Here is a 12721-nt window from a genome sequence, read left to right on the forward strand (position 1 = left end):
TGGGGGTGCGGATTATATGCAGGGGCGGGTTATACGTGCAAACATACGGTATTTATTCACTAGTCCTCAGTAGCTGTTTATGTTGAATGCAGTGTTTTAATCACATTTTGAACGTTGCAGCATTTCAACATTAAATTTTTTTGTTTGTCTGAGGTCTAGTAGCTGTCCAGAGTGCCGCTTATGTTTTTTTGTTCGAGTTGCTGTGCTTTCAACTTTGGTGTGGGGTGTAATATACACAGTCGATCCTTGGTACATTGAACTCGATTATATCGAATTAATGGCAATATTTAACTGATGAAAAATCCCCTTGAAAATCCTATGTAAAAGCTGTACAGGTCCGTCCTATGTACGGCTGCCGCAGAATCCTTGCTAACGTTTCAGCCGCACACAGTCGTACCGTGCACGAATAATGTCCCCTTTCTGCTTCTGGGGTTCAGACGAATAAGGCAACAGGCTGGGTCAAGAAAACAACACTTTATTACTTCGTTAGCATACAGCGTAAATGTCGCATAGAACGACTCCCACTCTAGGCAAATAACAAAGGATAGACGCTTACGCCTTTGGTCGTCGACGTTCTTGGCTCGCAGGGAATTCCAGGGGGTTGTTCTTCCTGCTTGGCAACTGGTGCAAGAGAGAGCATCCGGTCGTCGGCACGCTCGTTTTTTCTATCGTCCACGTTTTCCTCTCCTTGACGAGGGTTCGTTCCTTTACTGAGGGAGGGGAAACTCATTCCGTGAGCTGGAAAAGGGGAATAGCGTGCGCCGACCACGGGGAGCCCCATTTCTTCGCAAGAGGCTTCATTGACTCATTTCTGAAGCGACAGACATGTCCTCACAACTAGGCTGCCGTAAAAGGGAAAGGGTCGGTGGGCGCACATGCCCCTCACATTCTCCTTCCTTTAAGAAGGCCGCCGAAGGGCAGAGACAAACAGGGGAATAATTCTTTTATTATTCATCCTCCAAGAAAGCCATTAAAGCCTGGTCTACGTCCGTGCCCTCCGGCCTGCTAGTCTCTGCCATGGGCACCGCCGGAGCCCCCCTCCGATGTCTCTGCAGCTCCCAAGGACACCACGGCCACCTGTGGCGTCGATGTGGTCACCGCCTGTGCCCCTCTTCGTGTCGCAGCTTCCTCCGAGGTAACCATTACCAGCAGCCCCCCAGGCAGACTCGCACTGGCCGCATAGCCTGAGGTTATTTTCAGGAGCCACTGCGCGATATCTGCCTCCCGGGCTGCCCGTGCCTGCATAGCCCTAGCCACATCGCTAGGGTGCTCTTGGGATGACTTACGGCTGGATAACTGGGTTTTTTCGGTGCGGCACCGTTGCAAGAGAGAGTGTCCGGCCATTGAATAGTGTGCGCTGGCTGTGGGGTGCCCCATCCCTTCTCAAGAAAGAGGCTGCATTGACTCGTTTCTCGATGGAAGAGACATGTCCTCGCAACAAGGCTGCCGTAAAAGGGAAACAGTCGCCTAGCCCACATGCTCCCCCACAAAGTATGTGGCACGTGGGCACATATATCGAACTATCGTACGCCGACGCATTCAATATATCTAACGCTTCGCTGCGCTAGAGCCAAGATAAGCACTACAATTCGGCCGCACTTTAAAGAAATAAAGGACCCTCTTCCTGCACACGCCTCAAAGATGTGTTCACCTCCATGCACTGGAACATGCAATCGCCAAAAGCACAGCCTTCGAGATCTGTTTCTATAGGCACTCCATGCAATGGTCACTATTTCTGATCTCGAAGGCCATGTCTTTGTAAGCTGTACACGCCTGGGTTTTTTTCTTGTTATTTTTTAAACAATGTTGTGGCTGCCTGCTTCGAAAGCCAAAGTGCCATTACCATCACCGAGAGCATGTTTTGACCGGTTTTGACAGGAGCAGTCACCCATTTCCAGTTGCCCTTGTTGCTTTGATTGTGTGTAGCTTGCTTCCATAGTGTCATCTCGCCGCTCCCACGTTTTTGATTTGTACTTGCTTCGTGTAACCGTAAGCAAGCACAATTATGGTGTGTGCGGTATCTGTTGGCACTGGTCGCCATGGAGGTGAAAAAACTGAAACTTGGCTACCAAAACAGTCATCATTCGGCATGTGAAGCAGGCGAAAAGAAGTCATCGGTCGCAGAAGCATTCAGCATTTCTCAGAGCATGTTGAGCACGATTATGAAGAACGAAGCTGATGTAAAGGCGAAGGCTGCCCAGTCGTGCCGTTATTAAGCTTGTCCCGTGCATACTCCTGTGTACGACAATGTTGAGAAGGTGCTGCACACCTGGTTTTTAGAAACTGAGGCTAAAACATCCCTATTGACAGACCGATGTTAATGGGAGAAAACGAAGCGGTTTGCTGCGGTCTTGGGGGTAACCGACTTCATTGGTGGCACCACCTGGCATTGCTTTTAAAAACCATTATGGCATCGTTGAAAAGGCCTTGTCCGGCGAAAGTGGCACGACAAACCGCCTGGAAACTGAGAAGTGGCTGTCCGAAGAATGGCCAAATGTGCGCAACAGCGTTTTGCCGATAGATATTTTCAGTGCTGATGAAGGAGCGCTGTTCTGGCAGATGTTGACGAACGAGACGTTGGACTTGAAGGGGCCTTCCTGTCATGGGGTAAGATGAGCGAAGTGCTTTTGGAACTTAGATGGTTATTTTAAGCTACGGTTATTTGTTATCGGCAAGAGCAAGTCGTTGTGCTGCTTCAAGACCACGAAGAGCCTCCCTGTGCGAGTTGCTTTAAATAAAAAAGCGTAGATGACACGGGACCTTTTTTTCGAATGGATCTGCGCTTGGGGTGCCGAATTGGAGAAGGCGGATCACAGCTTTTGTCTTCTTGTAAACGGTTGTTCTGCACACCACATCGTTAGCCACTCGAAAAGAATAACTATCAAGTCTTTGCCTCGCAACGCCATGGCAAGGTTACAGCCTTTTGACCAAGGCATTATTAAAGCATTTAAGGTAGGATACAGGCAACGTCTTGTGCAGCAGCTCCTGATCAACCTTCGTTTGGGGGTCGAACTGAATATCGACCTTCTCGGGGCGATTCAAATGATGACTGAGGCATGGAATGATGTAAAAAGAACTACGGCCATAAACTGCTTTGGTAAAGCTGGCTTACTAGAGTCAACCGACAACCTTGGGAGTGGCATGACAGCAGACAACGACCTAGAATGCTTTGACGATGACTTGTGCCAGCTCTAGGCATTTCCGGGTGCCATCTCTGAAAGGGCCACAGCAAGCAATTTCATTAAGGATGATATCAGCGTACAAGCCATTTCGGAATGCACTGATGCGTAAATTGTGGCCGATGTCACCGGTGTCAATAAGGCGGACCTAAGCAGCGATGATGCTGCCGACGCCTCGAAGCAATCGTGCATTGCTGCATAACTTTTGTCAGCATTCAGCCTCATTTGTCGCTGTTTTGGCGCAATCGAAGGCGCAGGATTAGGCAGTGTTGAGAGGCTGAAAACTTTTGAGGATAGCCTCATGAATTTTATGGCTAAAAATAGAAGGCAATCTAAGGTTGCGGACTTTTTTCATGCCATATAAAGTGCGGTTGTTCTCGTGTTTTTTTTTTTTTTTTATATATATATTCTGCACAAATGGGCAAGCTTCTGTCTGGCACAAACTCGGAAAACTGCTCCAAGACTTGCAGTGTTACTAGGTAACTCCTAAACAGACGTATTCTAAACTTCAAATTATCAATATATTGAACTATTTTGTGATCTCCTTTGTGTTAGATATATCCGGGATCGACTGTGTATATGAATTTGGGGTAAGTCGGGTCACTTGATCAGCATTGTATGCTTAGTAAAAACCACTGAAATTTTTTGCACTTATAAGAAAGTAAAAATTCCAATCAACAGTGATGTGTGACTCTAGAAATGTGCTCCAAAACTGAATTTTTATGCTCCAAAGTACCCCTTTTGGTGCTCCAGAGCTGCTCCAAAAATCCCCTTTTACTACTCAAAAGCTGCTCCAAAACCGTATTGTACCTGCTACCAAAGCTGCTTTAAACGACTAAAGCCCGCTTCCATCACCACAACTGCGGTCCTTGAAAAAGTTCTTTTGGTTGTACAGCATAACCTCATTACAACAGACCTCCATAGTGAAGAGGATTTTGGTCTGTTGTAAGAGGACTATATAAAATCCAAGACTTCTGGAAACACTGAATGGATCTGTTATAACTGGACAGAATTGCGAGTCATAAATGAATTTATTCTTGATTGGGCACAAAAACATGGATTTTTATTTTAATTGCATCTTGGGTGTCTCTAGACCTTTTCCTGATTTCAAAATATGTTCATGTTAGACTATGTAGAAGTGCTGTAAAAAGCCTTTGTGCCTGCCGAGGTAGTGAATATCATCGGGGAAGTAAAAATAAAGAAAAGAAAAAAGTGTTTTTGTTTTATAGCTTCGCGACGCCTAACTGCCCATCACCATTTTCAGCTCGTCATAAAGGTATTTTGTAACGAGCATTTCGTGTTCAAAAAGCAGATGTTTGAAATTCATTTGGAGGCCTCCGATTGGCATCTTCTGCTGTGTTGCTTCAGTACACCTTGCTTGTCCAATGCTCATTCCAGATACGCCTCATCGTCTGCTTCTTGTGTGTTGCGAGGTCGCGGCTGTCTAAAATCGCACTACTTCGCGACATTTTCGCACTCATTCTGTGTTCGCTGGTTGTTAAGGCAGCTGCAAGAGAAGTTCAGTCTTCAGATCACGATCGTGCGCCATACTCGTTGGGAACATCGCACACGCACGTCTCAAACAGATTGTCATAGAGTTGACTCGTCGGCGAGAAGGTTCTGCTTATCAGCACTTCGGACATAGCGATGAAGACCACCGCAGAACAAATTTTTGTACTCGTGATCGAGCATGTCGAACTTTGAAACAACGGGCACTGCGGCCATGCACATTGCAGCCACGCTTTATGCTCGAAGTCGCGGCTAAGCCTTACTCCGCCCCGAACTTGGTGGGCAAGATAGTTGCGCTAGCAGATATGTGAAAGTGAAGAAGCCTTAATGTGCTTCATGGCAAGCAATAAATCGCGTCGTATGCTGGCTCCTTCACATCGGTAGCAGGCCCCCGCCATGTTCGCGACGTACCAACTGTTTGGAACAGCGGTGACAGCGGCCAGCAATCTTGCATATCAGTGCCTCAACGTGCAAAATCAAGCACGCTGTGCGACGATTTTTTGGCGTCGTAGCTAGGCATAATTAATCATTAACAGATCGAAATATCCGGCCTTCGTTCTTGAATTGGTACGTCAATACCTGTGGCGCTATTTCAGTCCCGAAAGTATGCCAAGTGATATTTGAAGTCAGAAGTTATTGAATTTGGGATGTCCGCGGGAGAAAAGTTCACTATAAAAGAGTCTTGACAAAGTTTCTGCGGGCCTCGCATTTTAGTCAATTATATCCGAATGTCCATTGCACCAGAATCCGTACTAAACGAAGCTCAATCAGTGGATCAAATGGGGAGGTCGGCATAACGCTGCAAGTTAGTATGTAGTATTCGAATGTCTTTTGTAAGTGGGTCCGTTGCAATGAGGTTATACTGTAGTGGATTACCGCTTATAGTGCGGATATTCGCAACTCCTCCAATTATGTTTAAGGGTTCTATGCTGTAGAATCTTAGTTTTTTTTATACGACGGTTTTGCATGATCCCCTGAAAGTCGTGTAATTAAGGTACCACTGTATTTCTGACCTGGAGTCACACTCACCTGGTGTTGGTGACCTGGTGTGTTTGAGATACCAGAATTATAGCTTACACGTAGCTGTCTCCACGAGGGTACAACACCTTAGTAGGTTCAGGGTGCACTCATTCCACAGAAAAATTTATTCTGTTGATGTATTTGCAGGTCTAAGTCCCGACCTGCAGTCGATGGAGCAGGTGCGGCGGATAATGCGGCCGACGGACGTGCCTGATCAGGGCTTGCTGTGTGACCTGCTGTGGGCCGATCCCGACAAGGACATCATGGGTTGGGGGGAGAATGACCGTGGAGTCTCCTTCACTTTCGGTGCAGATGTGGTTGCAAAGTTTCTGCACAAGCACGACCTCGATCTTATCTGCAGGGCACACCAGGCGAGTACTCTTTATGTAACTCCGTTATTTTAATAATACAGTTAAACCTGCTTATGACAAACCTCCATATAACAAATTTGTCAATAAAATGAAGTTTTCTTTTTCCCATCGTTGCCCCATAGAAGTGCATGTATTTGCAACCTCTGTGTAACAAAGTAACAGCAGAAGACAACCTTAATATAACGCATTTTTCCCACGAACAATCTAGGAATTTTGCCTGAGGTTTTGTAATTTTGGAACAAGCATGCATCTTCCGCGACTGCCCCGCTGCCGGCAAAACTGGAAGCGGCAGTGGCACGCTCGTGGCCTCGGCGACAACCAGACAAGAGTGAGCGCTCGTTATTGTGCACAGGTGAGCCCGAGGTGGGCAAGCGGGCCTGCGCTCAACGAGCTGGGGTTTCCGCCGTTCTTGCCACCGCAGGCGCATGCTCGGATGTGCCCCCCTCCCCCCTCCAAACCAAAAACATGAAAACTACTTTTGCGTTCGTAGTGCCATGCTTTTAGTTGACATCACATATGTGGGACCGCGCTGCACATAGAGGGTGCTATATCGATTAGTTATCCGCAATATCCGTGTCGTACGCTTTCGCCCCGATGACGTTCAGCTTTGCTTTTTACAGCTGTATATGGCTAGGAGAAACGTAAAACTGTCCTGCAGTGTAGAGTTACTTTATGTGCTGCCTACGGGAGCAGAGTTGTGCATAGGTCTGCCATTATGTTCAATGGCTGTGCAGTGAAGCCACTTGTCTTGCGCGCGTTAAGCAAGCACTGTTGCAGTGAGGCGTTGTATTGCTATAAGTAGTGAAAATGCTTGAGGCCCCTGTGCTTAGATTTAGGTGCATGTTAAAGAACCTCAGGTGGTAGAAATTTTTGGAGCCCTCCACTATGGCATCTTTTGTAATAATATGGTAGTTTTGGGATGTTAAACTCAACAATTTAGTAAATGAGTTGAAAATGGTTTGAAAGTGTAACTCATTCGTAATAACGTAGCAGCGCAGTTTTACCACCAGTCATACGATGCCGAATGTTTCTGTAATGAAAAGTTGATTTCCTGGTTCATTTTGATCTCGCTATTGGCGCCATCTATCCTGTCTGTCGGGGGTTCAAATGTTTGCAGCTTCGACGTTCTGGCCATTCTAGCTTTGGTAATCCGGCTGAAACAATGTAATTGCTATTGGGGCTTGCACTTCGGCTTCTTTGGACATGATGTCTGGAGTCTCTGCGATGTAGATATCGCGAGTTTCTACGAACATAGGTGGATTTGTGAATTAGCGCCGCGAATTTCGTCCCAGTTTTGGTCCTCTCAGTCAACGTACATGGACAGCATATTGGTGATCGTCTTGCTTAGTCTCTCTGTTAGGTCGTTGCTTTGTGTGGTATGCAGTATCTCTGGATGAGCTGTTTCACTAAGCTGCATGGTGTCTTGTATCATTCGGGCGGTAAAAGCTGTTTCACGATCAGCTATGACAACAGCTTGTGCTTCATTAGGGAAGACGATAGTCTTCAGGAAAAAGTGGCGAATCTCAATGATGGTCCGACGTTGTAATGCCTTTGTTTAGCAGTAATGCGTGATGTCATCAGTAGTGACTACAATCCAGGGATTGCCGTCGTGAGACTCGGGAAAAGGTCCGAGCAGATCCCTGCCAATTTGTTGGAACAGCTGTGTTGGAGGGGCAATGGGCTCCAATAAGCCAGCTAGGTGCTTAGGTAGTGCCTTACGGCGCTGACATTCATGACATGTTTTTACATAATGCTTGACGTCCCGATTGAGCCTAGGCCAGTAGTAGTGTTGGTGAATTCAGGCCAAGGTACATGTGAATTCCAAGTGGCCGGACAGGCAGACAAGACCTCTGCTCATAACTCTGATGAGACGACAAGCAGGCGCTCAGTTGTGTGATATTGCTGCGAACACTGAACGATGATTGCAATAATACGAATGCTGGAGGTGGATGCGGACTGTGGCCTTTAAGATATTCGACAAACTGTCGAAGTTTGAGATTGGTTTTCTGCTGTTCAGCCATAGCAGATACAATGATGGCACAAAGAAAATGACCATCAAAATCGTGATTACCCGACGCTGGCATAAAAGGAGCTTGTGAAAGGCAGTCCGTGTCAGTGTGCCTTCGGCCAGACTTGTACACGACTGTCAGATGGAATTCTTAAAAGCGTAAGCTACACCTCGCCTGACGTCCTGGAGGATCTTTGAGATTCACCAACCAGCAAAGCTCATTATGATCGGTAATAGCTCTGAAGGTGCAACCATACAGGTTTGGTCTGAATTTAGCTATTGTCCAGACAACAGCTAGGCACTCCTTTGCAGTGGTTGTGTAATTTGCCTTCGCAGATGATAAAAACCGGTCAGCTTAAGCAAAAGCACGTTTGACGCCGTCTTGCCACTAGATGAGGACTGCACTAAGGTCAATGTTACTGGCATCTGTGTGTAATTCAGTGTCGGAGTGTTTGAGCAAGGGCTCAGTCTGGAGGCGCTGCTGAAGCTCTAAGAAAGCGCGTCTTTGCTTAGGTCCCTACATGAAAAGAACATCTTTTTTTGCGAGACAAATAAGGGGTTCGGCTAAGTTTGAAAAACATCGCACTAAATGTCTGTCTTATGCACAGAGGCCCAAAAACTGATGCACATCACAATTGGTGGCAGGTATTGGGAAATCAGCGACAGCCAATGTTTTGTCTGGGCTCGGCCGATTACCATCAAGACTAACAAGGTGGTTACCAAAATGGCTTTTCTCTGGTTTCAGCGATAGGCCTGCCATATGAATTGCAACAAAGATGGATCGAAGTCGCTGCAAGTGCTGCTCAAACGTTTGTGAAGACAATGCCTAAACAAACCAGGCATGCTTCCCACTTAAGAGCCGACAGCACTGTATCCATCATCTTCTGGAATTTTAAGGAGCAAAGCACAGACCGAATGATAGCACCTGAAATTCGTACAGACCATCAAAAGTTATGAATGCCTTTTTTCTCTCTTGGCCGCGTTCATCAACTTCTATGTGCCAGTAGCCACTGTGTAAATCCATGGAAGAGTATCAGGCGCATCGGAGGCAGTCTAGTGAGTTCTCGATGCCGGATGTGGGTAAACTTCTTTTATTGTCACTTTGTTGAGTTTGCAGTCATCTAGCATCTGCTTTACTCGAGAATGTATGGCCTGTTGTTTCTTTTGTGACACTCTGTAGGTGTGCTAACGCATGAGCTGTTAAGCAGTCTGTTACAATGTGGTACTTCACCGTCTGTGTTTGCCTTGTATCGGATGTAGATTCGAAACAGTCACTAAACATGCAGAGAATACAGCGGGTTCGCTCTTTCTGTGCGCATGGCAGCTTTGGATTGACATCGACTGTATCTGCTATCGTGGTATCGTCTTTAACAGCTGCAGAAATCGGGCCAATTGTTGTACATGCTTGTTGTCAATGGCTTCAAAATGAGAGACGGTTGTTCGCTTGGCCAGATGCTGGTATCGTCTAACATCCAATGAACTTGGTCGTCCCACGTTCACATTGGATTATGCCACCGGCAACGCATATTTGCTGAGCCAAGAGCACCGACACATTTGCTTTGGCGATACAGATATTGCCATGATCTATGTCACTTTGTATTGTAACGAACATGCTGGTTCAAGGTGGAAGTGTTACGGCGGCGTCGACAATGCGATGTGCAGTCCTCTGCGCATCGTTATCTCGAGGTTTCAAGGCTTAGTCAGCAAACGTTACAAGACAGTCTTGAAGATCAATAACGACGCCATGCTCATGGAGGAAATACGTGCCAAGAATAACTTTGCAAGAGCATTTGGGCAACAGGATGAAAGAAGCAATGAACATCGACTCATGGATTTGCAGCCTTGCAGCGCGTCTCCTGATCGTTGTCAAGGAGGGACCCTCTGCTGCCTGAAGATTTGGTCCATGCCCCCAAAGAGTGCTAACGTTCCCGAGTTCAGCCACAAGTTCAGCGTTGATAACTGAGTAGTCGGCACCAGTGTCAACAAGAGTTCTTACCGGATGGTTGTCGACAAGAATGGCAATGTAAGCAGAAACAGGTTGATCGTAGATAAGGGGTGTCGGCAGAAAGGAATCGTCGCAGGTCGGCAGACCGGTCGGAGGAGGATGTTTTTATAATAGCTTAACAGCTGTCCCACCCTCAGAGGTCACTGTTCATAGTTTCCCAGCGTGGGCTTGGAGACCTAGCCAATCGTCCTGCAAGATCGGTGAAGGTGGAGTATTGACCAGGGAATGTGGAGTGTCGAGGAGAAAGAAAGTGGGATTTGTGTCGCTGAAAATTCGAAGACGAAAGGCTCGTCAAGTGCTCTTGAAGATGAACGGCACTGCAATAGCACGGGGTCGTTCACTATTCCGGGGCCAATGAGCATCTGGCCGAAATCCAGGTAGGCCCATTTGTCGGTACAAGCACTCCTAGTACAAGAGACCTGGCTCACCACAGTGGTAGCAAAGTGGCTGATTGTCGGAAGCGCACCATACTCTAGACTTCCGCACATTGGGTCGCGGATTCTCATAGTGCGGCGGGCCTGGGAAGTGCTGCGGTGTCTGCAGGTTGTTCGGTCGGGGAAGATAGTTGTTTGCCGGCGCAGGAGTGCATAAAGCTTCCGCATAAGTTAGAAGAGGAGTTTCAGCTGGAGACGCTAATAATGGTAGTACCAGCTGCCGTACCTTTTCACTGATCTCGTCCGTCAGAGCAGCCACTTGAGGCTGTGGAGACACTGCGTGAAGCTTTTGCAGCTCTTTGTGTTAAATGCTGCGGGCTAGCCCAGTGAGGTCTCTGACACTCCTGGCGTCAGGGTTTGCCAAAGGTGCTGACAGACAAGCAAGGTTGTTCAGCCGTTCATACTGCGAAGACCGCCTTCCTAGCATTCGCTCCGTGGTTATCGCTTCATGAAGGAATTCCATCACGCCAGCTGGTGCGTTTCACACAAGTCCTGCAAACAGCTGCTCTGCATCAGGAAGTGTACCTTCTTGTCTTCCGTCATTGTGGGATCAGCTCGACAGAACAGCCCAGACATCTCCTCAAAGAACATGTCAACGCTTTTGTTTGGTCTTTGATTGCGAGAATCGAGGAGACGTTCTGCTTTTTCTTTTTAGTCGGGACTATCATACGTGTTCTGCAGCTGAGTGCAAAACACCGGCCAAGTTGGCAGGGCAGCTTCATGGTTCTCAGACCAAATGCGAGCATATCCTACAGGTAGAAATTGTCACAAGGATACTTCTGCCCCTAAGTGCGCCAAACGAGATTTGCTGTGCCAACATGATAAAATTGACGTAAATTGCGCCAAACAGCGCCATACTGTCCATCTTGGGGGTCCGCAACCTGTGGCCCGCGGGCTGCATGCGGCTCGCTGGGCAGTTTTTTGTGGCTCCCGGCACGACATCAGAAATAATAAAATCGCTAAACACTGTAATTTCAGCAGTATTTAAATAACTATAATTAATGTTTTTATTACCGGAGACAGCGGTCCAGTCTAATCAGAGAATTCTTTACCTTCCTGCAAACTGGCCTATAACACCTATGTACTAGATGTTAAGACGACAGCAACTGTGTCTCTGCTAATACTCTGCGCCGCAGTCACAGCGTGGCCAGCACGTGACAATAAAAAAGGAGCGTTTCCTCGCAGGGAGAAGCAGATCGGCATTTGAGGTTTGAGAAATAACCAACACTCCACATCAGCATTTTCTTTTGCTTTTTCCGCGCCCTGTGCTAAAAGGAAAAGGGTCGCTACGAGTCCGGGACCAAAAAGGGGAGGCGTGGCACTGGTCCGTCGCAGGTCGGCATTTGAGAGAGAGCCAACACTCCGCAGAGGCGCTGGGTCGTGCTCCCTAGCGGGCTGCAGACTTTCGTCCTCTTTCCTCTTCTAACCACCACCACTCCGCGACAGCTTTTTTCTTTTCCCCTCTCTGCCCACGCTGTTTAAAGGAGAAAGGTCTCTACGTGGCAGGGGCAGAAAAGGCAGAAGCATGGCACAGGCACGTTCCAGATGGGCATTTGCATACTTGCAAAAACTTTTCCAATTTTCCAGTAAAATGTACGAATTTCGATTGCGCGTATGATTTTACAAATTTTGCCTGAAATATACGAAAAATATTTCATTTTCGATTTTAAAAAATTTGTAGAATAGCATGGCCTCCGCGATTGGCTACGACCCATTGCCGTAGCTGGTCGTGGAGGCCACAAAAACGGCGTTGTTCTACATTCTGCCATCAGGTGAGAACAATATGTATTGGTGTCATTATCATCACATACCTGCGGAGTCTCCCGCATTGTCAAGGAGACTCCCGGAATCGGACCGTTTCTTCCATGGGCACGCAGTCATGAAAATCTTTCTGAAGTCAAAATATATGTGCGAGATCTGGCCGCGTTGACAAAAATGCAGGCTAGTCCGTTTCAGGCTTTTTGCGAGCCCACGGCATTATAAACGAATTTGAGAGGCGTTCATCTAAACTTACAGTAAAGTCTCAGTGATGTGAAACCGCGACAGATACGAATTCGTAAAATTCCCTAGCTAAATTCATGTGTCCATTGGGACAAAATTCGAATGATCCGAACACTCTTCCTAATTGTGGCTTGTGATACGAACTTTAGTATCCAAACCGCCGAACGAAGGCCGATTGAGAGCAGCGTGCTTGA

The 12721-nt window shown here is 47.2% G+C and overlaps 1 protein-coding gene across 1 annotated transcript in view; it reads left to right on the forward strand.

The window, feature by feature from the left end:
* The window catches only part of LOC119169122 (serine/threonine-protein phosphatase PP1-gamma catalytic subunit B), an 83043-nt gene that overhangs the window by 39160 nt on the left and 31162 nt on the right, over positions 1 to 12721 (forward strand). The window contains exon 4 of the mRNA XM_037420228.2: positions 5856 to 6079. Within this exon, the coding sequence (XP_037276125.2) occupies positions 5856 to 6079 (224 nt within the window). The remainder of the gene's footprint in view (positions 1 to 5855; positions 6080 to 12721) is intronic.

This window comes from Rhipicephalus microplus, chromosome 3 (assembly GCF_043290135.1).
Source record: "Rhipicephalus microplus isolate Deutch F79 chromosome 3, USDA_Rmic, whole genome shotgun sequence".
Classification (NCBI taxonomy): domain Eukaryota; kingdom Metazoa; phylum Arthropoda; class Arachnida; order Ixodida; family Ixodidae; genus Rhipicephalus; species Rhipicephalus microplus.